Source organism: Bemisia tabaci, chromosome 10, assembly GCF_918797505.1.
Source record: "Bemisia tabaci chromosome 10, PGI_BMITA_v3".
Lineage (NCBI taxonomy): Eukaryota > Metazoa > Arthropoda > Insecta > Hemiptera > Aleyrodidae > Bemisia > Bemisia tabaci.
In genome coordinates, this window is record NC_092802.1 from 11,613,037 (window position 1) to 11,638,693 (window position 25,657).

General features: G+C 40.2%; 3 protein-coding genes across 9 annotated transcripts; 2 read left to right on the top strand and 1 right to left on the bottom strand.

The window, feature by feature from the left end:
• Nucleotides 1-674: 674 nt before the first annotated feature.
• Nucleotides 675-23,726, top strand: LOC109044732 (uncharacterized). 7 transcript variants are annotated; one of them, XM_072305536.1, is made up of 3 exons: nucleotides 676-829; nucleotides 12,157-12,252; nucleotides 21,382-23,726. In XM_072305536.1, the coding sequence occupies exon 3, from the start codon at nucleotides 21,430-21,432 to the stop codon at nucleotides 22,372-22,374; it is 945 nt and encodes a 314-aa protein (XP_072161637.1). In that variant the 5' UTR covers nucleotides 676-829; nucleotides 12,157-12,252; nucleotides 21,382-21,429; the 3' UTR covers nucleotides 22,375-23,726. The 7 variants fall into 7 exon arrangements, with proteins under 7 accessions (XP_072161639.1, XP_072161637.1, XP_072161638.1 ...); XM_072305537.1 differs by having other exon boundaries at nucleotides 21,418-23,726; XM_072305535.1 differs by having other exon boundaries at nucleotides 677-829; nucleotides 21,423-23,726.
• On the bottom strand, nucleotides 2,362-25,477 carry LOC109044733 (uncharacterized). Its single transcript, XM_019062581.2, has 5 exons — nucleotides 25,090-25,477; nucleotides 15,926-16,868; nucleotides 13,766-14,067; nucleotides 4,157-4,493; nucleotides 2,362-3,128 (listed from the first exon to the last, which is right to left on the bottom strand). The coding sequence occupies exons 2-5, from the start codon at nucleotides 16,803-16,805 to the stop codon at nucleotides 3,007-3,009; spliced, it is 1,641 nt and encodes a 546-aa protein (XP_018918126.2). The 5' UTR covers nucleotides 16,806-16,868; nucleotides 25,090-25,477; the 3' UTR covers nucleotides 2,362-3,006.
• Nucleotides 7,689-9,501, top strand: LOC140225662 (uncharacterized). The gene has a single exon (XM_072305274.1). The coding sequence runs from the start codon at nucleotides 7,689-7,691 to the stop codon at nucleotides 9,474-9,476; it is 1,788 nt and encodes a 595-aa protein (XP_072161375.1). The 3' UTR covers nucleotides 9,477-9,501.
• Nucleotides 25,478-25,657: the final 180 nt, after the last annotated feature.

The window sequence follows — 25,657 nt, forward strand, 5'->3', positions numbered from 1 at the left end:
TAGTGAAACTACTGAAACGCGTATCTCACAATCAGTTTGCAGCGTTGCAGACTTCCTGCCTTGCTGTATTTTCTACTTAGAAAACTACTAAGCGTATCACTTCTTGAAAACCTCGGTGATTTTTATTCTCTATATGAAGAATATTATGTGACAATTCCGAGTAATAATGTTGATTGGGTCTCCTTTAAAAATTGAAAGAGAGGTGGAGATTTTGAAACACTGCAACTGCGATACGCATTTTTGCAGTTTTACCGTCGTTATGAAAAATCGTGGATATTTTCCTCTAGAATCATCAAGTGGACTAAATTAAATCACGAATCAAATACTCCCAAAATAATCGAAGGGAAGAGAGTAATGTTTCCTTAAATAATGTACTATCAAAAGAAATTTAGCAACATCCAGACAGTCGCGCCAGACGGCCTTCCTCCAAAGAACGGTGGTAAAAGTATGGGGTATTTGACCGTGACAAACTTGACATGGGCGCTAATATTTTCATTGTGTTCGACCGCGCGACGGATCATAGACTTTCATGAAAAAGAGTAAGATGTGCTTTGTTTTATTTTTTTTCTCTCGTCCATCACCCCTCTCCCTCATTCTGAGGAAAATCCTGCTCAGCGATTTTTGTTGCCATTGGTCATTGAGATATTTTGTCTGAGCACGTCCGATGCACGAGATGACGTGATAGCGACATTGGTCCAAAGTGGACAATCTCCAGCCTCACCCGGCACCAGTTACTTTAGATTCAGATTGTGTGCGCCTTCGTCCTGCCTTATCAACAAGTGTGGAATCAGCTCCTTAAAATCAGCATTTCCTCAATCAGGATCTACAGGTAAATTTATTTTATTTAAACTGCGTATAAAAATGACCAATTCTCTATTCAGTGCAAAAAGACACATACCCACGGTGAAACTACCAAACCACGTATCTCGGTTTGCGACGTCGCAGACTTCCTGTCATACTTTATTTTTTAGATGAAAAACAACTTAACGCCCAGTCTTGAAAATTTGTGTGATTTTTCCTCATCGTGCGGAGAAAATTCTGTGAAAATTTCAAGGAATGATATTGATTTGGTCTACTTCAAAAAAATAAAATGCGAGCGTAGATTTCTAAACACCGCAAACAAGATACGTGGTTTGGTAGTTTCACCGTCGATACGCTTTTTCGGTTGTTTCGAGATCTAGGAGAAACCGGTTGTTGGCCGCACTCATCACAATGTAATCCGCAATTTTTGACATAAGATCTTGGGGTCAACGCTTGATTAGGCCATCAAATTTTTAGCTGTGTTGGAGATTTATTGCGGATATTTTCAAAATTCTGTTTCCTGCTGCGTTTTTCAAAAAACGTCGTTTACCAGACTAACGAATACAGCTTCATTTCAACTTAGCAAAATTTTCAGTCGGAACTATTAGTTTTAGCCTCGCACACGTAAATGGTGCCGCACAAGTCAACAATTTAAGAAGAAAAAAAATTAATCACTTGGATCAAACATAAAACTTGACGAACTCGAGACGCGTTTAAGCACCCTTCGCGTCATCCTCAGCCGCGAATCGACTTGATTGACGCCGAAGGTGTCGGAACTTGTCCCAAGTTTTAAGTGTAGTACAAGTGAGTAAATTCCCATTAATTTTTTTCAATTTTTTTTTTTAAATTGGCTAGATCGGGAAAACATTTTGCGCCTCTAAATGTCAATCTCACTGAATTTTCCTTTTTGCTGTAGGGTACAGATATGTAATAAAAAAACTCCTTGATGTAACGGAGCCCGGAATAATGATGATTTGGATCACACTCAGCAAAAAGGAACCAGTGCAATTACAGTGGTTTCAAAATCGTGCAACTTCTCCTTTTCTTAAAAAAAAAATACTTAATATAAGTACAGTATTAAAATTTACGCACTTATTTTCCTTTAAAATTAACAATCTTTCGGTGAGAAGCCAAAACTATTTGCTATTCAGGGAGATTTCTTTAATAAATATGAAGAGGCAACAATTTTACAACACTGTAATCACGTTGGTTCTATTTTGATAAATGCGATCCATTTTAAGTTCGGAATTCAAACCCCGTTGTTTTTGGAAAAAGCTTCTTGAAATTCTGTTCTACCAGATTAGAAGCCATATCAATGTGCAATTTGCCATGACTCAGATTTTAAACAAAATTTAAGTTATCATACGCGCCCAATCGGTTTGCACTTGTCGTCTAATTATAAGCTTTACTTCCACTCATATGTATAATTTCCTTAACCTACTTTTTTCGGAACCTCTCGCTCCATTCGCAGCTTATAGTATCAACTATTCACTATGACGTCAACATCAGGTGTTGGTAACAAGTCAAGGATAGAGCAAACGATTTCGAGAGAATTACCTGCATGCACTGGAAAAAAAACACATTGGATCTAGAGTCTAGACTCTTAAAAACATCGACAAGAAAAATTGCTCTTGATTCAATCAGATTTTTGCTTAAATCAAGAACCAAGCCTCTTAGCGGATTTCCTTTCAATTTAAGCTTCAATCTGATTGAATCAAGAGTATTTTTTCTTGTCAATGTTTTCAAGAGTCTGAACTCTAGATACAGTGTGTTTTTTTTTCAGTGTGAGTGAAAGTTATTAGTTTCATCCACTTAGTCCTTTACAACCGCGGTTGAACCGCTGGATAGAAGAAAAATATGTAAAACTTCCTTAAAAAATATGTTTTATAATTATAAGAATTTTACATTCCGAATTTTTAAAGGCACGGGTATTTTACTTACAGTAAGTACAAATGACATAAAAAAGAAACTATTTAAGGTTAAAGAGTAGATCTGATCCATAATTATTTGTTTTCACTAATTACAAAATCCATTAATCACTGAACATAGAGCCATCAAACCATGGCTTTTCTTCCCAAAATTCGATGAAGGAGCTAGCACCAAAACTTGCACGGACTGATTTCTAAACGTATCGATTCTCCAGATAATTTAAATATGACGGCTTTCCAAAACTTTGTCTACCCGCCAACATAACAATCCCCTTGGTTATGAGTATTTAAGGCAATCGTTGTAGTAAACCGCTTGAGAGGATTCATTCGGCAGGAAATTGACCGGTGCTTGACTTGATGCAACGACAGGCTTCCTCTCCGTTTGATAACTTCGTAAACCTGAAAAAATTGATTTAATGATGTATGCTGGTTGAAATAAAATAACACGCAAAAAGAAAAAGAAAAAAAAAATCTAAAAACATGGGTAGAAGCGAAACAAGGAAACAATGGAAACAAGGCTAAAATACATAAAAATACACGGGAAGTTTCGATGTATCGCGATACCATTATCAACTGCTAAGAGAGTACAAAAATAAAAAAGAAATTGAAATCAAAAGAAACCAGCACGGCGTTAAATGGTGTTGGTAATGAAAAACTGCAGTGAAAACTTAGTTATTGACTGGCTTCTCAAACGATGGTGTTCTATCCCGACCCTAATATTGTTTGCTGATATTGTCAGTCAGGCAGTATTATTCCTTTGCCCTCCGTAATGCTTAAATTTGTACCGAGAAATTTGTGAAAGTTAGGTTCCGTAAACCTATCTCTGCGTGGACAAGGCCTTCCATTAATAAGAAATGAACGAAACAATTATGAAAGAACAATCATAAATGTGGTTCAATTATGTTTGGCGCAATGCGTGAAGTATTCCGACAGTCATGTAGGCGCTATGCCTTTCACGCCGACCGCTGTTGAACGCACTGTGTTTGACGCAATGCGTGAAGTATTCGTGCAGCCTTGCAGGCGCTATGCGTTACACGGCGACCGCTGCTGACCGCACTGTGCACTGGAAAAAAACAACATCGGATCTAGAGTCAAGACTCTTGAAAACATTGACAAGAAAAAATACTCTTGATTCAATCAGATTTTTGCTTAAATCAAAAGGAAATCCGCTCAAATTAAGGGGCTTGGTTCTTGATTTAAGCAAAAATCCGATTGAATCAAGAGTAGTTTTTCCTGTCGATGTTTTTAAGAGTCTGGACTCCAGATCCAATGTGTTTTTTTCCCGTGCACAATAGTGGTTAAAGTAGCATTTTTGTGTTGTGAAATCTCCGTCTAAATATTGCAGCCACTTTTTTAACAATTTAATTATCAAATCAGCAATTTAATTTTGTCCGCGCTGCGTCGAGTTTCGCGACCGGGTGACTTACCATCGATATTAGAGTGCGGGAGGGAGTACTGATGAAAATACTCGTTGGAGGCCCCGCCGTCAACGGGGACCGGCAGTGGAACGGACATGGGGACGGAGTTGAAGGAGGGCTTTAGGAAGGGCTCGTTCTGGAAGGCGCACATCCAGGAGACGGGGTCCCTCTCGAAGGGCGCCCCTCCCGCAGCCGAGACGGGCGTCGGGACCGGGGCGTGCGGGTGGTGGCCACCCGATGGCGCCCCGTACTCCAGGTTCCCGCTCAGGCCCGCGTAGTGGTACGTGTTGAACGACGGAGAGACGCAACTCGGCGCTGAGGAGTAGTCGTTCTGCACCTGGTAGCCCTGAAACATGAAGAAAATTGATATGAGATTATGTAAAAGCATTATCATGTGAGCCCTGTTATGCATATATTTTTATGGGTCTCAGGTGTCATGTCTCAATGCACATAGTTCCATCCGGCAGAAATACACTGGAAAAAAAAAACACACTGGATCTAGAGCCCAGACTCTTGAAAACATTGACAAGAAAAAATACTGCTGATTCAATCAGATTTAAGTTTAAAGCAAAAGGAAATCCGCTCAAATTAAGAGACTTGGTTCTTGATTTAAGCTTGAATCTGATTGAATCAGGAGTATTTTTTCTTGTCTGTGTTTTTAAGAGTCTGGACTCTAGATCCAATGTGTTTTTTCCAGTGTTTTATGGGTCTCAGGAGTCATGTCTTAATGCACATAGTTCCATCCGGCAGAAATACGTCCAAATAACGCTGAGAAGAAAACTCCGGCCGTGGAAGTCGTAATGGAGAATTTTCACGAAAATTCTTCATTGCTTTATCTAAAAGTGCTTAAACGAGCTGATTTCGCAGTATTTTTTATAATTTGTTTCTGATATGGAAAATAGTATAAAAATATATGTAAAAGTGAGAAAATGCACCGTCTAGTGACGTCATCTGGCGGCATTTCCCATTTAAACACACAGGGCCGAATTTACCTACTTGCCGCCCATAGGCCCCTAGTATTTTGCCGCCCCCTTCTCATTCGTTTTGAAACATCAGTAAAAACCATCAAATGAACGTGCCAGCGGGGGAGGGGTGCATAAGACGCGTTTACTGGTGTTGAACACATTTTTTGAGAAAGCCCTGTCAACACTACTAGCAAAAGTTTACGGAACTTTGCGCGAAAGTTAAGTTTCGTAAACCTATCTCTGTGTGGAAAAGGCCTTCCATTCATAAGAAATGAACGTACAAATTATTAAAGAACAAACATAAATGTGGATTAATGATTTTAACTTCCGCGACCGCGCCTCGCAGACCGCACTGTGTTTGACGCAATGCGTGAAGTATTCACGCAGTCTTGTAGGCGCTATGCGTCTCACGATGATCGCACTGTGTTTGCCGCAATGCGTGAGGTATTCATGCATTCTTGTAGGCGCTATCCGTTTCACGCTGTCCGCAATGACCGCACTGTGTTTGATGCAATGCGTGAAGTATTCGTGCAGTCTTGTAGGCGCTAATATGTGTTACATGCCAATCGCCGCGCCGAGGGCTTCTCCTTTTCATCTTAAGTCCTCGTCATCATTTCTCTCTAGGTAAGTCGCGCCGTTCCAGGCCAAATTGCGTGTTTGGTTTCTCTCTTAACTTGACTAATTAAAGGTGCTACCTCTTATATCACTTAAAGACGACAAAAGTAGAAATTACTATACTCTCAGAAAATTAAAGATTGTGTTGCCTTTTCTCGTTTTGATTTTTTTTTTCTAAATCCGAATTTTTTTTAGGCCTACATTTAAAAAAATTGCAAAATTTGCCACCCTCTATAGATTTGTCGCCATGGGCCGCGGCCCATGTGGCAACCCACCCCCTTAATCCGGCCCACACGTATTTTAGCAGCTTAGATCATTTTGTCATATCTTCTCCACGTACATACACTCATGATGTAAAATATAATGAAGCATATCGAGAAAACAAGCATGATACGACTATATCAACGTGTAAGTAGCTCAAATTGCATACTTACAAAATAAAGGAGCGCTTATTTTTAACGTTTTGGTTCAATTATTCATAGGTACGCGTATTTAAAACCACTTTATAATTCGACAATGTTGAAACTGCAAAAAACGCGTATCTATGATTAGCGCGCTGCGGACTAACTTATAATTTATTTTCGAAATGAGGAAATACTCAACGTCATATCGTGAAAACTTCCCTGATTATTCTTCCCTCCGTGGTGAGTGTTCTTAGAATATTTCAGGAAGTTTTCAAGTGTTGGTTTGTGTCTCGGATGAAATAAAATGAGAGCAACAATTTTGAAACACCATATACGCGTATTTGCAGTTTCACCGATGTCGATTGAAATATCGCCATTTAGTAAGTACCTATTTGAAAATTGAAGTAGCGCAAAAGCAAGATGGTAAACGCCCCTTCATTATTGTGAATATGCAATTTAAGCTCCTTGTTTATACGTCGATATAGTTTCACTTTGTAATAATATCGCAATGGTGAGCCTCACGCTCTTCACAGTAGAGTATCGAAACATTAAAACTCGTTCACGTTGGTTTGTAAAAAGAGAAGCTGTCGAGAAGTTTCATTGACGTTTTTAGAATTAGAAAAATGCTGCCATTGATGATTTATATGTGACAGCGTTTTCATAAGGATGGATTTTATTTGTTTAGTATTATGGACATCAGCATACAATTTGAGTGTTATGAGTGGCTTCACGGAATGAAAATTGTAAAAAGAGGCTCTTAGCTGCCGTTTCAAGCAATCGGAATGCAACTTTTCCATCAGGACATGTCCTAATACCGTTCATCATTTTAAAAAAAAAATTATTAACTGGATAGCCGCGAAAACGTGATTACAGTGAGAATCCTCTCATTCAACTGACCTAATTTTGACGTGAGACTCTAAACTTGATGCGCTAAGTTTGTCTTGGGTATCATTTCTCACGGTAATCATGAATTTGTTTACATACAGAGTGTCATGAGTTGTCACTCAACATGAGTTGTCGATGTAAAAAATAATACAATTTTGACGAATGAAGGTCACACGCAGTTATACACAAAATGTGTTGAACACAGGTCATTTTAACCATCCAAAGATGTTACAAATTTTATTCGTATTTTGGACCCTTTGTTCTCTCCTTAAACTCTCTCCCAGTTTCTGTGAAACCCCACAGTTTGACGTGCACGCGGAAAGAGAATTCTTAAACTTCGCTTTCGCGGTAAGTAAAAAAATCGCTAAAATCTCCAATTTATCGACAATCCATGTCGTGAACTTCAACACTGACATACCGCTGGGAAACTTTTTCAAAAGATTGCACCATGAGCCACTATTAACAGTTTCAGTCGATCAGAGTAATGCAAAATCATTCTTCAACAACGATCAGTCGAAAAACGTCCTGTTCTTCGTTAACAGCCTCAGCGAAATATTTTCTTTGATTCTCAACTCGCCATCATATTACGATAGATTCGTCATAAAAAATGAATCTCAAGGGGGTCAAACTTCATCCTTAAAAACGTACAAATTACCTAAATATTGTATCGGGATGGGCACGAGTGATTTCCGCATTGGACCGCAATCGAAAGATTTCTGCGATTTTAACTTGTTCATATCATCAGAAGAGCTACAGGATGGATCTGTGCTTACAGATCGCACATTCAACCACACTAGAGGCTTGTTCATGAATGAACTTTGGAACCACAAAAACTACATCATCATTGCTATTTTGGGCTCACAAAAGGAATGGTTCCATGATGTTCGCAGTTCAATAAAGTTAGAAGAGCGATACCCAGATCAGAACTTAAGTGACACCGAGATGGAAAGAAACACGTATCGATATTTGTCCTTCACATTTCAGTTTTTCTGGCGCTTTTTCAAAGGCCAGAAAATAACGATCTGCTGCGAGTGCACCTGCCATTGGTACGACCCCTTCGGTAAAATACTTTTTAGGTACCCGGATGGGAGTGGAAGGGACTTCTTCGAAGGTACCAAGCAAAAACTGATCGGGAGGTATGTCTTCGACGGCGTTGGTAAAATGACCAAGGAAATTTATGAGACCTTTGAGTGGGAAGCATTGCTGCACGATGCGACAGATTTCATGTTAATGGACACAGACGATTTTAGCCTCTTTTTCGTCGATTCGCTGGGTTTCGATATCGATCAGAAATACGACATAAACTTGCACGTGCTGACCCCCGACTTCAGTTTCGGGATTCTCGACGAGAGCCTCTTCGATCACACGACAGCGGTCGATACGTGCACTGTCTGCCTGGCGACTCCCCGTTCTGGATTCATACCGCAATATTTAGCGCCCTTCAATTGTTTCACTCACACCGTGTGGTTCCTCGTGATTACAACAGTCGTAGCAATACTCCTCGTCCAAATTGTATTCCAATACTCGCAACATACAGCGTTTCGAGGGTTGTATTCAGAGCAAGATGCTTCCGCCTTCGAAGCGACATCAGCTGCGCTCACCGTCTACGCTTACTTCATATGCGGTTCTCCGTTCAGAGTTTTGTTGGGCCGCTTCGTCACTGGAAGAATTATCTTCCTCGTGCTGGCGTTCGCAGCGCTGATCATCGGCACGGTTTTCACGAACGGGATGGTGACCCTCTTGAGCGAGCGAGTTCGATATGCGAATATCGATACTATAGACGAGCTGAGGAGATCGGATATACTCATCCAGTCACAAGATATGAATATTCAGGCTGAGTTTCTCGATGAGTACGCTGAGTACAGCGAACTCAGCCGTAAACTCATTACGAGTAGCGGGTATTACAGCGCACTCATTGAGGAAATGTTCATCGGACACAAAAGATTTGCAGGTACCTACGAGTATTATAACCTGACTACTGGCTATCGTCTAACTGGAACTGAAGACCAAGCATACACGAATAGAGTGCAGCAAATTTTGAAGAGTTTCACACTGGCCGCCGAGTCTGATGCTTTTATTTTCAGCATCCCGAATTTCCTGATCTCGCACCAAAACTTCTGGGTGCAGCCGAAGGGTGCTCTCAGACCGGTGCAGTATCACCACGTCAAAGAGTGCTTTCTGACGTACCCGATGACGTTCCGGATTTTGAAGAACTCTATTTACTATGACGCACTCAGCCGGAGGATCTCTCAGTTCGTAGAGAGCGGGCTGGTGAAAAATCTGCAGTTCCTATACGAGGGCGATTGGAGACACTTTTCGGCCCCCGAGTTCAACCAAGACTTGCCGAGGGTTTTCGACTTGAGGGATCTGCAGTTGGCGTTCATTGGCTTGAGCCTCGGCCTGTTGGTCAGCTACTTTGTGTTCGTCGGGGAACTTTTGACGGATCTGTTGAAGCACTGAGTGAAAATATTGTGACGGGAGAAGATTGAGCAAAATTAGTCAATGGGTGGAGTTTCATTCACAGTATTTCGGACTGGTTGTGAGTTTGGGGAGAAGACCTATAGTCGTTCCTTAATCTTTGGGGAAATCTTAGACAATGTTATAGTTGTTGTTTTCAGGACTGGATTAAGGGGGTGGCCACATGGGCCGCGGCCCGTGGCGGCAAATTTTGCAATTTTTTTAAATGTAGGTATAAAAAAAATCGGATTCAGAAAAACAATTATCCATGAGAAAAGGAGACGAAATCTCTCTTTCCTGAGAGTATGGCAATTTCTAATTTTGTCGTTTTTCGGTGATACAAGAAATAGCATCTTTAATTAGTAGAGTGAAGAGAGGAACTAAACACGCAATTTCGCCTGAAGCTCAACGCAGAGAAGAATGATGACGGGGACTTGAGATGAAAAAGACAAGCCCTCGGCACGGCGATCGGCATGTAACAAATATTAGCGCCTACAAGGCTGCATGAATACTTCACCCATTGCGCCAAACACAGTGCGGTCAGGAGCGGTTGGCGTGAAACGTATAGCGCCTACAAGACTGCAGGAATACTTCACGCATTGCGCCAATCACAGTGCGATCAGCGCGGCGCAGCGGCGGAAGTTAAAACTTTTAAACCACATTTACGTTTGTTCTTTCATAATTTTTTGATCCAATTCTTATAAATGGAGGACCTTGTCCACATAGAGATAGGTTTACGGAACTTAACTTTCACGCAAAGGTCCGTGAAATTTTGCTGGTAGTGTTGACAGGGCTTTCGCAAAAAAATGTATCCAACACGAGTAGGTAAACGCGTCTTATGCACCCCTCCCCCTCCGGCACGTTCATTTGATGGTTTTTATTGATGTTTTAAAATGAATGAGAAGGGGCGGCAAGTAGGTAAATCCGGCCCTGGTTGTTTTTAAGTATTTCTCACAAGAAATGACTCACAATTTCGAAATCACAATGATACTGTCAGGAGGGTCGGAAAGTAACTCCAAACTTCACTATTTACGTGAAAAATTAGCGCATTTCTTAAGATTCTCAATTCGACACGTATTAAAAATTTTAAAACGTAATATCCTCTGCCAGCGGCCATTTACAGATCTGCGTAAAGTTTTGATGTAGGGTGGCACACAGTTATCAAATTTTGTTTTTAAAGTATTATATCTGAAGCCGAAATCTCAGATTTCCGCAAATTGTATATTATGCTCATTATAAAGAAATAAGTACATTTCAGGCTTCCCATAAGTCATCGGCATGATTTTTGCGCCATTTTCCATGGAAATCTAGTTCTTAACGCTCTAGCGAGAGTTCTAGCAGGCTCATTCTCATAATAGGGGCCCGCCTTCATTTTATCGTATGGGCAAAATGACCTCAGCCATGTCGAAATAGTTGCTCTATCTTAATCGTTGTTTGTGATCATTTGTAGTCCCCATTCCCGCCAGAGTCGACCAAAATGAGAGTCGATCCGTATGTTCTTTTCTTTTTTGATCAATAAAAATTCGGCAGCATAGCGCAGATGCCTTACTGCTAACAAAACTTTTACGGTTAAGAGAAATTGTAACTAAAAAGCGGGCCGATTTTTGAATCGTTATCGAATGAACTTGATAGATAAATCCCTATCTTGGCAAAGCTATCTATCGATCAGGGTCATTCGATGGCGATTCAACAATCGAGCTGCATGTATGAGTCGACTTTTCTCGCCTTTTCGACGTGCCTTGCGGTTTTCCTGTGTGTGTTGAAAATATGTATCAGAGCTGAACTTGCCAAATTCAAGGAGTAGTGAGGCCGCCTCACAATTTTCCTCTGGAACCTCATGTCGATCTATGAATGCGTGCGTTTAGAAAAAGAAAACGCTGCTTGCTATGATACTAGTGGTTTGCTCATTGTACATAAGTTAATTTGTAGAACAAATCCCCGCAAAAGTTAATGTTAGTCCATGCGTGTATATTCGCGCCATTCTATTTTATAAATTAAATGGTATCTTTGGAAAAAAAAAAAAAAAAAACCTCATTAAGACACTTGTCCTCTATTGAAAATAATGGGGGGGAAAATATTCCTTTTTAAAAAATAAAATTTTGATGGATACAAATATTCTTTTCTTCAGAATCCAGTGTAACAGTAAACCGAAGAACTCCAACAAACAAACTTTTATTAATTACTTACTTTTGTTACTTACTTTTAATTACTTTCCATAGCTTTTAATTACAATAAGAGTCGAGAACTTACAATTAGTTATTTTCATCCTTCCCAAATTCCCATCTCTGATTTCTCGTCAAATTCTAGTCATTTCTAGTCATCTCTCTTCCGTAAACATTGTTATCTTCAGAGAGATCATGACTATGGTCTGACATAACGTGACATGATATGTTGATAATACGGCACACTGATGCCGTTTTGATGCACATCGTTGACGTCACTACATCTACGAAGTCCTAACTAAACACGACAGTTGTAATCTTTTCACATCATTAGACTCATGTCGCACGTGTGTTGAACCTCAAATTTTTTTACTTGTGCGATATTTTTAACATCAAACTGCGCAATATCATACTACAGTTCATATTTAGTACATTTTCTCTTCCGAAACTTTTTTCCCATCATTTTATTCCCCCAACAACAATTTTTTCAAATTTATTTCTTGTTTCATTTTCCCCGCAAGTTATGAAGTTCTGTTCCGAAAAAGTCGACCTGTGATGATTATTGATACCTCACATCGAAAGGAAGTTTGATCCTTAGAATCTGACGATCAGCCGAGGTAACACAAATATTTTTTTGACCTTCTACATTCTAACACCAACTGGGAATCCATACGATATGTGGTGGATGTCATATATCATAAATGAATTGCCTGTTAGGATTTTTCAAAAATTTCGATAGAATATCTTAATTTGTCTACTAATTCCCCCATTTTGGACCACTGTGCGATAAAGCAATGTAATTGTTCTAACATTGTAGACAATTTGAACACAATGTATTTGAACAAAAACTGAACACAATCTAATGAATTGAGGACCAATCGAAACATTGTTAGTCATGAATTCTGCAGGAGACCAACAATTTTACTTCCAATTTTAAAAAGTTTGACATAGAATCCTGATTTGTCCACGAGTTTAACCCATTTTGGACCACTGTGCGGGCGAAATTTTTGAAGCTGAACACAGTTATATGAACGGGGGCCCAATAAGAATATTTACAGCCAAAACCCATCGAAGTTATAACTTTTACGTCCATTTTCCCCGTCTTTTTGCTGTAAAAGCACTGTCAAGAATGATGGCGATTTGGCAACTTTGCCTGCCTTAGGGTATCGTTTCGGTCCGGTTTCCGGAAAATTCCCGCGGTCCAAACTGTGCCAAAAAACTATCATTTTTAGGGTTGCTCTTCGCGATTTTTTAAGCTTCCCACTCCGAAAACGATACTACGCTACCGTTCTGGGGAAAACGCCGTATGAAACTCCAGGCGTTGCCAAATTTTCCTCGATAAAACACGAATTTCCTGGTAAATTTACGAATATTTTTCATCCAGTTTTTCAGAAGATATTGTTCGCAATTTCACCTAAAGTTCCCGGAAATTTCTAGGAAAAATATTCATAACTTTCCCCAAAAATAAACATTTCATCGAAGGAAATTTGGCAACTTCGAATATTCATACAGCGTTCTTCCTTAGCACGGCAGTGCGGCACAGCGGGCCGATTATTGAAATTTATAGACAAAGCTATAGAAAAAGAAGACATAAGAAGTATAGGGCGATCCTGTTGGTTGAAATGGGCAGTTCTTATAGACTATGGGGGTAAATGATGGACTAACTATCGGGTCTCTCGTGGGTTGCCGTTAGTTAGTCTATTACCTACGTCCTTTGTCCATTGCAACCACCCGCTTCCACCAATAGGATCCCTCCATATCCTTTTTGTCTTCTAAGTCTATATTGCTTTGTCTATACATACATACATACATACATACATACATATAAGTCGCTTTACAGCACTCCCTCGCGCTCTACGACTCCTAACCTCCACTGCTCTCTTTCAAGCCACAAATCTTGGGGGATTGAGCACCTTAACATTTCCGCTTCAATCCCTTCCCTCCAAACTTTCATTGGGCGCCCTCTGCGTCTTCTCCCAGGAGGAACCCAGTCAAGGACCTTCTTCGGCAACCTGTCTCCAGTGTCTCCTGCCATTCTCTGGACATGAACATACCAAATTAGTTGCTTTGTCTATCAATTTCAATAATCAGCCCGCAGGTGAATTTTACCGGTCATTTTATGGGTCTCACCTGCATTTGCTCGTACTGGTTGACGGTTTGGAGCATGGAGTTGACGTTGGCGGCTCCGACGTTGGGCGCCATGAAGACGGAGGGGTGAGCGTGCGAGTGGGAGTGCGGGAGTTGGTGCTGGAAGGGTTGGCACTTCTTCTTGTAGCCGCGCGGTCTGCGCCGGTAGGAGCCGTCTTCGAACATGGACTCCGAGGCCGGGGAGACCGTCCAGTAGTGCCCTTTCCCCGGGCGCCCGATCCCTTTCGGTAGTTTGATGAAACACTCGTTCAGGGACAGGTTGTGACGGACGGAGTTTTTCCAGCCTGTCAAACAAACGATTTAATCAGCACTGTGAGGGGGAAAAACAAAACTAAGAAGTGGCCCGAATTGTACGTAGGAAGGTGGAGATATCGTCGTCACCTTCGCAGGCAAAGATCACAAGCGCCATGCAGACGTCTATAAATTACAATTTCCGCCGCCATTATATTTTTTTACAGAGGAAATTGTTCAACGAAGCTGTCCGAAAATTACACCGAATTCTCTCTTGTGCTGCCGATAAAATTTAGTGAAATTTTCGAACAGATTCAACCAACAATTTCTCAGTAAAAAATAAAATAGCGGCGGAAATTTTTAAACGTCGCATGGCGCTTATTGTGATACTTTGCCTGGAAGGTGACGATATGGTGCTGGGTCCACACCATTTCGCAGGGAAAACATAGCCGAGAAGATCAGTAAATTATGATTAGATTCAAAAATAATTTTTTTTCTTCTAATGAGTACCATGAGTGCTCAGCTCAAGCAGTTTGCATCGGGATATTAAGGTGAGGTCACGCCGAGAAATCTATACCGGATTGGGTCTTTTTAGATCTCATCAATAGATCACACCAGAGTCCCTTTATACCCAGAGTTAAGACATCTCGACTATCAGCTGGCCTGGACTGGCCATGGTGTCACAAAAGTGTGCACCCAAACAAACGATATTGAGGGATAAGAATAAGGAATCCTGCGATGTCTGGCATCCAAAAACAACAACATCAACAAAACTGATCAAAATCTAACCAAAGAAATTGCAATAAAATAAAATTAGATTGATTTAAGGATAATTTCTTAATCTGTTTTCATTTTGGTGCGATGAAAAATAACAATTCACTCTTGATAAATCACAATTTGGATACATTTTAATTTTTGTTCACATTCGCGGAGCCACCGCCATCTTAGTGCACTCTTTTGTGGCTCCATGAGCGAGAACCAATCAGAATTGGATTTTTTTAGGCCACTTTCAGCCCAACCAAGCCCGACCAGAATTGAGATGTCGTAACTCTGGGTATAAAGGGACTCTAGATCACACTCGTCAGTGTACCCGACTTAGCGTCCTGCAAAATCCAAGACGGCATTAAAACGCCGTTATGAACATGACCCGAGGCATGACACAAAAGTGTGATCCTCGCGCCATTTACCGTCGCTGCTGAACAACTCTCATAACAAAACAAGGAAAACCCGAAAAAAGCACGTGATGCACCTGCACACAACAGCCGCCCACGGCGAAAAAACCGTGGCCCGCTCAAAAGGTTTTCCTTCTTTCCAAAGCGTGCTGCTTTATTACAAAAGAATTCAATTGCCACATGAGGCTTCATTTTTTCATGCTTAGCTCCTAATGGCGTAACGGAGTTATATTGAAAAAATGAAGGATGAAAATGTGTTAGGTTTTTTGTAAAACAGAATTTTGTCAGAAAAAAATTGAAAAAGTGTTGAATGGAGATTCGTCATTTTTACTTCGGACGGCAGAAAAATGGACTTGAGGTAAATGGACCGCATTCAGCAGAGAAGAACCAATCCACATTAGCTTTTGCCAAATTTGAGTTAGGATTTTAATTTTTTACAAGAGGACGTGTGTGAGAATTCCTTTGGAAATTTTAGGGAATTTGCTTCGTACTATGCAGAAAATTTACTGAAATTTGCACCAAAATCCGCAAAACCGTCTCAACGTAAAAAATTAAATCGCCCACTTAAATTTGGCAATAGCTGAGTTGACTTAGTTCCTTTCTGCTCAACGCGGTCCAGATGATTTTGATGAGAAGCGGTGATTTTAAACCAATCAGCGTTCAATACCTGTTGAGCTGTATTTCTGGGTTTGAATTTTGCTCAAAAAATTACGATAAAAAGTAAAAATATTAATGAAACCTTGATAGCTCCCGCGAAAAAACTCGTGCTCCTGCTGCAACGACGTATAAATCTCACTCAGCGTCAGCTTCTTCATCGGCGAGTTCCGAATCGCCATGACGATCAACGCGATGTAAGAGTAAGGCGGTTTCTCTTGCCGGCGGACCCCTTGGTTTGACTTGGGCTTGGTCCCTGTCGCTTTGGACCCCTTGGCTCCAGACGCTGGAGCACAGTCGGAAGGCACCGTTGAAGTGGCTTCTGTGGGTGTTGGCAGCCTCTGGTGGTGCAGCACTTCAGCTGACGTTAATGTTCTTTGGTGTAACGAATCCGTTGGTGTAGGCAATCTAGAATGCAGCGCATCGCTGGATGAAACTCGCGGGTGCAGGCCGTCTGGAGTTGACAGTCGTGAGTGTAATGCATCTGGAGTTGGCAGTCGTGAGTGTAACGCATCTGGAGTTGACAGTCGCGAGTGTAACGCATCTGAAGTTGACAGTCGTGAGTGTAACGCATCTGGAGTTGGCAGTCGTGAGTGTAACGCATCTGAAGTTGACAGTCGTGAGTGTAACGCATCTGGAGTTGGCAGTCGTGAGTGTAACGCATCTGGAGTTGACAGTCGTGAGTGTAACGCATCTGGAGTTGGCAGTCGTGAGTGCAACGCATCTGATGTTGGCAGTCGTGAGTGTAACGCGTCTGGAGTTGACAGTCGTGAGTGTAACGCGTCTGGAGTTGACAGTCGTGAGTGTAACGCGTCTGAAGTTGACAGTCGTGAGTGAAGGTTTTCGGTGGGCGTTGGGATTCTCGGGTGAAGGTAAACGTGATGCGAGTGGTGGTGGAGGATGTTGATATTCTCGTGGAGCACCGTGGTGGCCGGTGCCTCGGCTTTGATCATACTTGGCGTCATGGCTTCGCCGACGGGAATGCTCGGCCGCTGCTCAGGGCTGTTCGTTTACATTCAGAGCTCGGGCTGAAAGTAGAAATGCGACGGCTGTGGATTCGTGTTGTTCGGTTCTTTTACGGATTATTTAAATTTAAAGATCATTTTATTTTTACTTTATTTTTTGTGAGGAGAGGGGTGAAAATGATTAAAATTCGTCTTGATTTATTTGTTGCAACACTACTTTGAAGTAACTTCCAATTATCAGTTTTTGCGATCGAGTGTGGTTCACTTTGTTCTTTGGAGCTTGATTAACGGAACTCAGTCTTCTTTAGCAAGAATTGCTGATTGTGAGCTACGCCAGTAGCACAAATTGTAATATGCAATGGAGATGTTACATGTGTGAGGAATTTGCAATTTGACTGTTGATTCTTGTGTAAAAGTTCGCGAGAAACACGATGGTGCCACTGGTTTTCTCTGAAATTAACTCCCAAGCTCAAAAAAAGCTCTCAAGTTGAGGCCAAAATGGAGGGGACATCCCACGCTATCCTGAGAGTCCACCTCTACATCAAGACAAACTCTCCATGCACAGATAGGGAGCAAATACATTGACAGGGCTGCCACTTTATTTGGGGACTCCAAAACTCAAAACACGGCAACCCTGCTAATGTACTGCTCCCCTATCTTTGCATGGAGAGTTTGCTTTGATATAGAGGTGGACTCTCAGGATAGCGTGGGATATCCCCTCCATTTTGGTCTCAACTTGAGAGCTTTTTTTTGAGCTTGGGAGTTGATTTCAGAGAAAACCAGTGGGACCATCGTGTTTCTCGCGAGCTTTTACATAAGAATCAACGCAGTCAAATCGCAAATTCCTCGCACATGCAACATCTCCATTGCCGATTGGGAGCTACCCCAGTAGCACAAATTGCAACATGCAATTAGATGATTAAGTTATTGCCACTGCATCGATCAGTAGATATACTGATCGAAGGAACAGTTCTAATTGCAATAAAACTCATTGCAATACATATTCGACGGTGAAACTACCAAACCACGTACCTCGTGTTTGAAGCGTAGACTTCCCGTTTTACTTTATTTTTTAAATGAAAAACCACGCAATGTCAATTCTTAAAAAACTCTCGTGACTTTTCTTCCCTGTGTAAAGCAAATTCTGAGGAAATTTCAACAAATTATGATGCTTTGTTCTCCTTTAAGTAAATAAAACAGGACCGGAGATTTTTAGACACCGCAAACGAGATGCGTGGTTTGGTGGTTTCATCGTCGTGGCCGTCGTGGCGTCGTATTGCCTATATTTCTGAAACATTGCATGTAACAAGCTAGAAATTATTTTACCTTCTTACTATGGGTGATCTCATAGATCTTCATTACTAGTCATTAAGATAATGGAACTAAGTCTTTCTCTTTCTTAATTTGTCGCCTTAAAAAAGGGTTTTTTGGCATTCATGACTTTTAACATACTAAGAATGTCATTTTTTTTTTAAACGTATAGCGCATCTTGATCTCTTTATCATTTAATTTTTTACTTAATGTATAGATGTCTAAGTCTTTTTAATGTTGATATTGCATGACGGGTGAAATAATTGGCTAGTTTTTAACTAAACAGCCATGTTTGTATATATGAACCTTTTGGCAAAATAAAATATCATTATCATTTAGTTATTAAACTGACCCCTGTCTTTTCAGTGCTTTGTTAATCTATTCGAAAAGATAGGGAAAAAAGGTTTTTGCGAACATTTAAATGAAGGTAAATAACGTAAATTCTATTTTAAATGAAAGACCATTCGATTTAAACCTTATAACTTTGTGAAACAGGATAGTCTGCGATACACAATACATTTTTCATTCCAGAACTTTATGGAAGAGATCGAGGTGGAAACTATAAATTAAGTAGACTGACTTTTAATCTTAGACGTTTTGAGGAAAATTGAAATAAGAACGATGCGCCATATAGTTAAGAGTTCATGCCGTAATTCTTAAATATAGGGAAAAAAGGTTTTTTTTCGAAAATTTAATTGAAGGGAAAATGGTGAAGATTCTATCTAAATAAACGACCATTCGATTTAAACCTTATAACTTTGTGACACAGGATAGTCTGCGATACACAATACATTTTTCATTCCAGAACTTTATGGAAGAGATCGAGGTGGAAACTATAAATTAAGTAAACTGACTTTTAATCTTAGACGTTTTGAGAAAAATTGAAAAAAGAATGATGCGCCATAGTTAAGAGTTCATGCCGTAATTCGTCGCTCCTCTGACGTAAGGAAGTATCTTGATTTCCACATGAGCCCCAGAGAGCATGGAAGTAAACATAGAACATGGCTCACTTGAAAATTGAGATACGCCCTTACGTCAGAGGACCGACAACGTATGTCCATTAGGCAAAAACGCATGTGAATTGCATGGGAGGGGATTTTTTAGTCCATCAGACACGCAAAAAAAGCTTGTTAATGCTATGATTTGAAAAGATCAGATTCACCCTTTCGAATTCTGAAAAATGTAGGTATCAGACCAGAGCAAGAACATCATTAGAAGCCATCATTTTTCCCCTTTCAGGAAAAAATAAACCGTTTCAGAGCTAGGTATGCTTGGATGATGCATTGTACGAAAAAATGTGCGTGTTTCGTCCCAAAATTAAGAGGATTTTTTGTGGACTATGCTCCATTTTACAGTGGAAGGTCAAATGCGTAAAGCATTAACAAGCTTTTGAAAAACGCTTGAATTGAGTCATCTATTCTACGGCCCAAGTAGCATTTCTCGATGGAAAAATCGCTATATATTGCGGTATTATCGGCGATAAAATCGCCAGGATCATCAACTTCTGAGCGATTATCCTCGATCTTATAAAAACGCGCTTTTATCGCCCGACAGTAAATCGCGATATTTTCGAAAGGAAAATCGCGATGAAAGGCGATTTAATCTCGATTTTATCGACGAAAATTGATCACGATTTTATCGAACCAAAAATTGAGATTTGTAGCGAATTTCCTCCTCTAAACAAAAACAGTCTAAAAGCGTCCATTGAAAAGTTTAGCCCATATATGCGACTCAATTTATTTCAAAATAATTTATTTGAAAGTTAAACCTACACAATACATAGATACCTTTTAATTTTGTATGATTTCTCTGGATTCAAAAACCCTCTTTTACAATGGGTGTATTTCGAGGTTCCCCATTTTATTTCATCAAAAAGACTTTGCTCGAAGTATCACGGTTATACACCCAATTACTTTTGCTATAATCTGATGATTTTTAATTTGTAAGTTTTCCTGAATTATGACTAATATTTCATGATTCATTATTACATCTATGGCCAAAGTGCGACAGTAAGTATTTCTATTGCAGCGTTTCAAAAATTTCGCTCCTATTTTATTGTTTCCAAGAGGAACAAGCTATCTTTATAGCATGAAATTTATACAAAACAATCTGCTAACGGAGAAAAAGATCCAAGGAAGTTTTTAAGAACTTACATAAGCTAATTTTTCGGAGAAAAAACGGATAGCGTTAACCAGATAGGAACCAAACCACATCAGCTGTTACCAAGTTTAATTGGGCGATATAATTTTTTACATGAGAACGATTGTGCGTATTTTTGTGCAAATTTCAATGACTTTTCTGCATAGTGCGAAACAAATGCATTAACATATTCAAAGGGATCCGCACAAATGTTCTCTTCTAAAAAATGAAACTGCCGAGTTTTTGGCAATAGTTGATGTGGCTTGCTTCCTTTCTGCTAAACGCGGTCCAACATCAGGGAGTCTGCATCGTTGCAAACGGATTTACGCGGTTTTTGCACTTTGGCCGTCGGTACATTGAGTTATAATAATGCATTGGGCTTGTCTTCGATCCATTTTTGGATTCGCTACCGAATTAATTCGTAAATTTTATTTTATTTCATGGTATTTTATTTTATTGCATTATATATATTTATACATAATTAAGTTGGTTGGTTACATAATTCACGACGCGCAGCAACCAGGCTATTTACGTCGGGGACCAGGAAACCTAAAATTTTTAAATTTAATTTCTTAAAGAGTTTTAAAATTTCGGTGACTACTATTGGATCATCGGAGCTTAAGGATCATAAAGGCGGGATTTGCTCCCCACAAGAGGATGGATGTTTTGAGGGAGGGAATTTTGAATTTTGATGCGTGTAGCATAGGTTTTGGGGCAAGAGAGCAAAATATGGTCGATTTTGAGGAGAGAATGTTGATATAGAGAGCAGAAAGGAACTGGAGATTTTGAAATTAAATGAAAATGAGAGAAAAAAGTATTGCCGATTCGCAATCTTGCAATTTGGACTTCGCAGGTGCAGTGTTTGTTGAAGGAGGTACACAGAGGCGGATCCAGCAATTTGGCAACACCGGATTTCCTCCATTTAAACCACGCAAAATAATCGATTTTTGACGGAGCACTTGGCCCCTCCAAGAATCGATACATTTTTATAGGTTTAAATGGAGGAAATCCGGTGTTGCCAAGTTGCTAGATCCGCTAATGGAGGTGCTATCATATGGCTTAGGTCTTTTTTGAAGTTAGTTTTATTAACAATTCAATTTTTAATCTTTTATATATTTTGTTTCAGCCAAATTGATTTCCTCTCTTATTTCTCTCTCCCCAGCGCAGCGTCGAAATGGACGATCATCAGGAATCACTACTACAGAAAATCACGGACCTCCACGATCAGATCTCCAGCCTGGAGAGCCTAGAACCCTCCGAAGACACCAATCATCTTTTCACGCAACTCGTTCTCACGTGCCTATCACCGATCACCATCGACATCCGGAACCTCCCCCGGAGAATCCAGGAAACGCGATCCAACCTCATCAAACTCTGCTCGGAGGCCGAGAGCCTCCTGGAGTCCCACTACGCCAAAATCATCTCCTCTTTCGACAACCCCATCGACAATCTCCACGTCTTCCCTTACTACTCGAATTACCTAAAGCTCTGCCACCAGGAATTCACCATCCTCAAACGGCACCAAACCCACGCACCAAAAAAGGTTGCATTCGTTGGTTCCGGTCCACTACCCCTCACTTCGATTTTACTAGCCACCAAGTATCTCACCAACACAATTTTCCACAACTTTGATCTCAGTTCGATAGCCAACCGGGAGGCAGTTCGGTTGGTGACGTCACATCTTGACCTATCCCAAAGGATGGTCTTCCGCTCTACGGATATCCTAGACGTCACGCGCGATTTAAAAGACTTTGATGTGGTGATTTTGGCTGCATTGGTGGGGATGAACAGGGAGGAAAAGGTTAAGATCATCGAGCATTTGGCAAAGTACATGGCGCCTAATTCTATCCTAATGTTGAGGAGTGCAAATGGAGCAAGGGCGTTCCTCTATCCTATCGTTGAGCCTTGCGATTTGCGGGGGTTCGAGACTTTGTCTGTGTTTCACCCCACCGATGACGTCATCAATTCGGTTGTCATCGCACGTAAGTACTCGACGAGGCCGAGTCAAAAAGGTTTCGGTCCTCTCTTGATGCCGTGCAAGTTTTCCGGCGAGATCAACGCCTGTGATTTGCTTAAGCGTAAGGAGATTGTTGGGCAGATATCCAGTAGCGATTCTTGAAAGCTGGCAACACTGTTGAATGTAGGTAATGTAGGTAAAACAATCAATTTTTGGTGAGGCACTCGCCTAGAATCGATATATTCGATCGATTTAAATGGATGGAAAACAGTGCTCCCAACTCGCAAAATCGCCACACTGGAAAAAAAACACATTAAATCTAGAGTCCAGACTCTTGAAAACATTGACAAGAAAAAATACTATTGATTCAATCAGATTTTTGCTTAAATCAAAAGGAAATCCGCTCAAATTAAGAGGCTTGGTTCTTGATCCAAGCAAAAATCCGATTGAATCAAGAGTATTTTTTCTTGTCGATGTTTTTAAGAGTCTGGACTCTAGAGCCAATGTGTTTTTTTTTCCAGTGCACTACAGATATCTACGGGAGAGTAAATTTTGAAAGAAATTAATTTGTAAATTGTGAACACCGCTGAAAGAGGTCGTTCAAGGATTACGGACTTTCAGGTAAATCTACCTAGGGTGTAAGCATCAAGATAGCGAACACATTTTGGCTAAATTTCTGGTTTCACTTTCAATTTCTAGCAAAAAACGGACCCATGGCAGGTTCCGGCTGTTTTCCTCCAAAAAATATATTTTGTGAACCCTGAAATTTACGGCTGTAAGTATGCGAACGCGACATATTGCAATTTATTAGCCAAATCGAACAGTTAATTATTGCGTTCATAATTCGTATCGCCGATCTCATAAAAGTGGTGAGTCATGAATAATCCATTATCGACCATTCCCCATTTGAAGCTGTATTAAACGAAATCGGTGTTTCGACTGTACTAAAATTTGCCGTTCAAATTACGTAGTATTAAAAATATGCAAATTAAAGTTTTAAGCCGACATACTTGGGAGGCTAGAATTACCAAATAATCAACTTTTTGTCCATTGTCGACACAAAAACCTAACCAACTGCTCACGACTTTTTCTTTTAAATATTATAATAAGTAGCTCCTATCAAAGACCCATATACCAATTTCTTTATTTGACTGGAGAAACACAGAAATTCCCTATATTTATGGATAAGTTGGTTCTCGTTTGCGTGTTTGATTCAGAATGATAAACGGGCAAACGTTCATGTTTATGTAAGTAACCCTCATGTTTGAAAATTAGACCGTGACTTGGACAAGAGCAAGCTTTTAAAGTATAATGTTTACCAAAGTTTTTGACTTGCCTAATTTTTTACTTTCATCGAAGCATCCTCGTTCAGTACGTTTATTAAAGTCATGTATGTTTTATTAGTTCCTCGAAATATCCATTCCAGTTTTTGTTAGTATTTAAACATGTAATCATTCACAAATAATGAAACATTCCAATGAAAATAATGAAAGCTTACTTTTGAAATACAAAAAAATGTTTGAGTTTTTTTCTCATTCCTTGCTCAACCTTTTTTCTCCTTTCTTATTTTTTTTTATTTTTCATTTTTTTTTATAATTGGAGGGGGAGGTATGAAAAGGCACATCATTTTTAACCATTTTATGACGTAACGCCAGTCACGTCACGTGAAAGTAGAAATATGCTTTTGATTATCTGTTTAATTTTATCTATCTATACAGTGGGGTAACACTCCTACCGCTGCGCATGTTACACTGGAGCCGCAATTACGCACAAAATTCCAATGATACATGCAATTTGTTTTCTTGAAGAGAGTAAAACAGAATCGGAGATTTTAAACCTTTCCATTGAGATATGCATTTTCTGCATTTAGCCATCAATATTCTTTATGCACTTTCAGAGACTTAAACGCTCGGGGAAAAAAGTTGATAAAGGTTTCTTATTTTTTTTCATGCGATGGAAACGGTGTATAAACCTGCGTGTTGATTTAGGTCAAATACAAGAAAAGAGAAAGATAGTGAGTACAAAAATAATAATAATAAAAAAAATCATTAAAAAATGTATTTGTGTTTTATAAAGCCTATGTAAGTTGGACGTATTTAAATCAAAAGGAAGTGTATCCATTCTAACATGAGCCCTGAGATCTATAAGAGTATATGAATGGCAAGGCTCATATGTTACAATGACTTAAAATAAAGTTCCTTTTCATTCAAATGCGTCCAATTAACCCTATTGTTTCCCTCTATACCGTAGTGAGTGAGTATTAAAAGCTTTATTCGTAAGAGAAAGACCTTGTCAAGTTGCCAAAAACCTTTTTTCTTTTTGTTTTTTTTTTTTTTTTTTTTTTTTCAATGTATGATACTTGCGTATTGAAAGTTTATGAATTGAGGCACTGGATGCGAAAAGGGCACTTCTCGATTGCAGTGTTTCAGAATCTCTGTTGCTAATTAAACCCTTGGAGAAGAATTTAATGGGTGATTTTGCCAGAATTCTCTTCATAAAAAATTGTAAAATCATGAGGAATATTCAGGAAAATTCTCAGTGAAATGGATGCATTCACTTTTCTTAAAACGAATGAAATACTAGAGGAGACTCTGAAACACTGCAACCAAGAAGTGCCCTTTTCGCATCCAGTGCCTCAATTGCCTACTTCATTTAGCTTGCTTATTTTTTAAAATTAAAAAATATTTTATTATTTGGTTTTATATCCTAACTATGAGGACAATTTTCATGTTTAAATTCCTATGATGAAGATACGTCAACTTCCCACCGAAAGTAAGAACAAAATGACAGGCAAAGTGCGTTCTGATTACGTTTCTGCGGAAGAGGCTTAGTATTTGTTGTATTTGTTATTTATGCATCAGGACCGTAAATATTTACCGAGACCAAGGGATCCCGACCGAAACATCAACACAAAGGTGATAAAGTGGGGTCGGCCGCAAAGACCGCAACAGGAATCCACAGACACTCCGCGACTCGCACAACACTTAACACCGGCCGCGGGCCCGAAAAATAAATATTTATGAAAAAAAAAGGAAACCCCGAAAAAAATATCGCGACGGGTAAACACGGCTCGAAGGGGCCCGCGCGAAATCGCAAACCCGTAAACAACCCGAAAAAACTCCAAAACTGGGTAAATAAACTCGAAAGCGGCGTTATGACGGGAAATTGATAACGAAAATATTTAATTGAAATATCATTAATCGCGGAGGCTTCTCTAAACAAACTCCGTCGATGAGCTCCGCGGGTTGTTTAGAGAGGCCCCGGCGCGCTGGGACCCTGGGGTGGCGGGGGGGGAGGGATTTTCGGGGGCGGGACCCGGGGCTCTGCCCGCGAGGCGCCCCCTCTTAACCAATCCGGGTAAGAGGTTATTCTTGGATGGTCCGTCAAAATGGCCGGCGCTCCCCCCCCCCCCCATTTCCACCCTCCGGTTCCGCATCGGGATAAA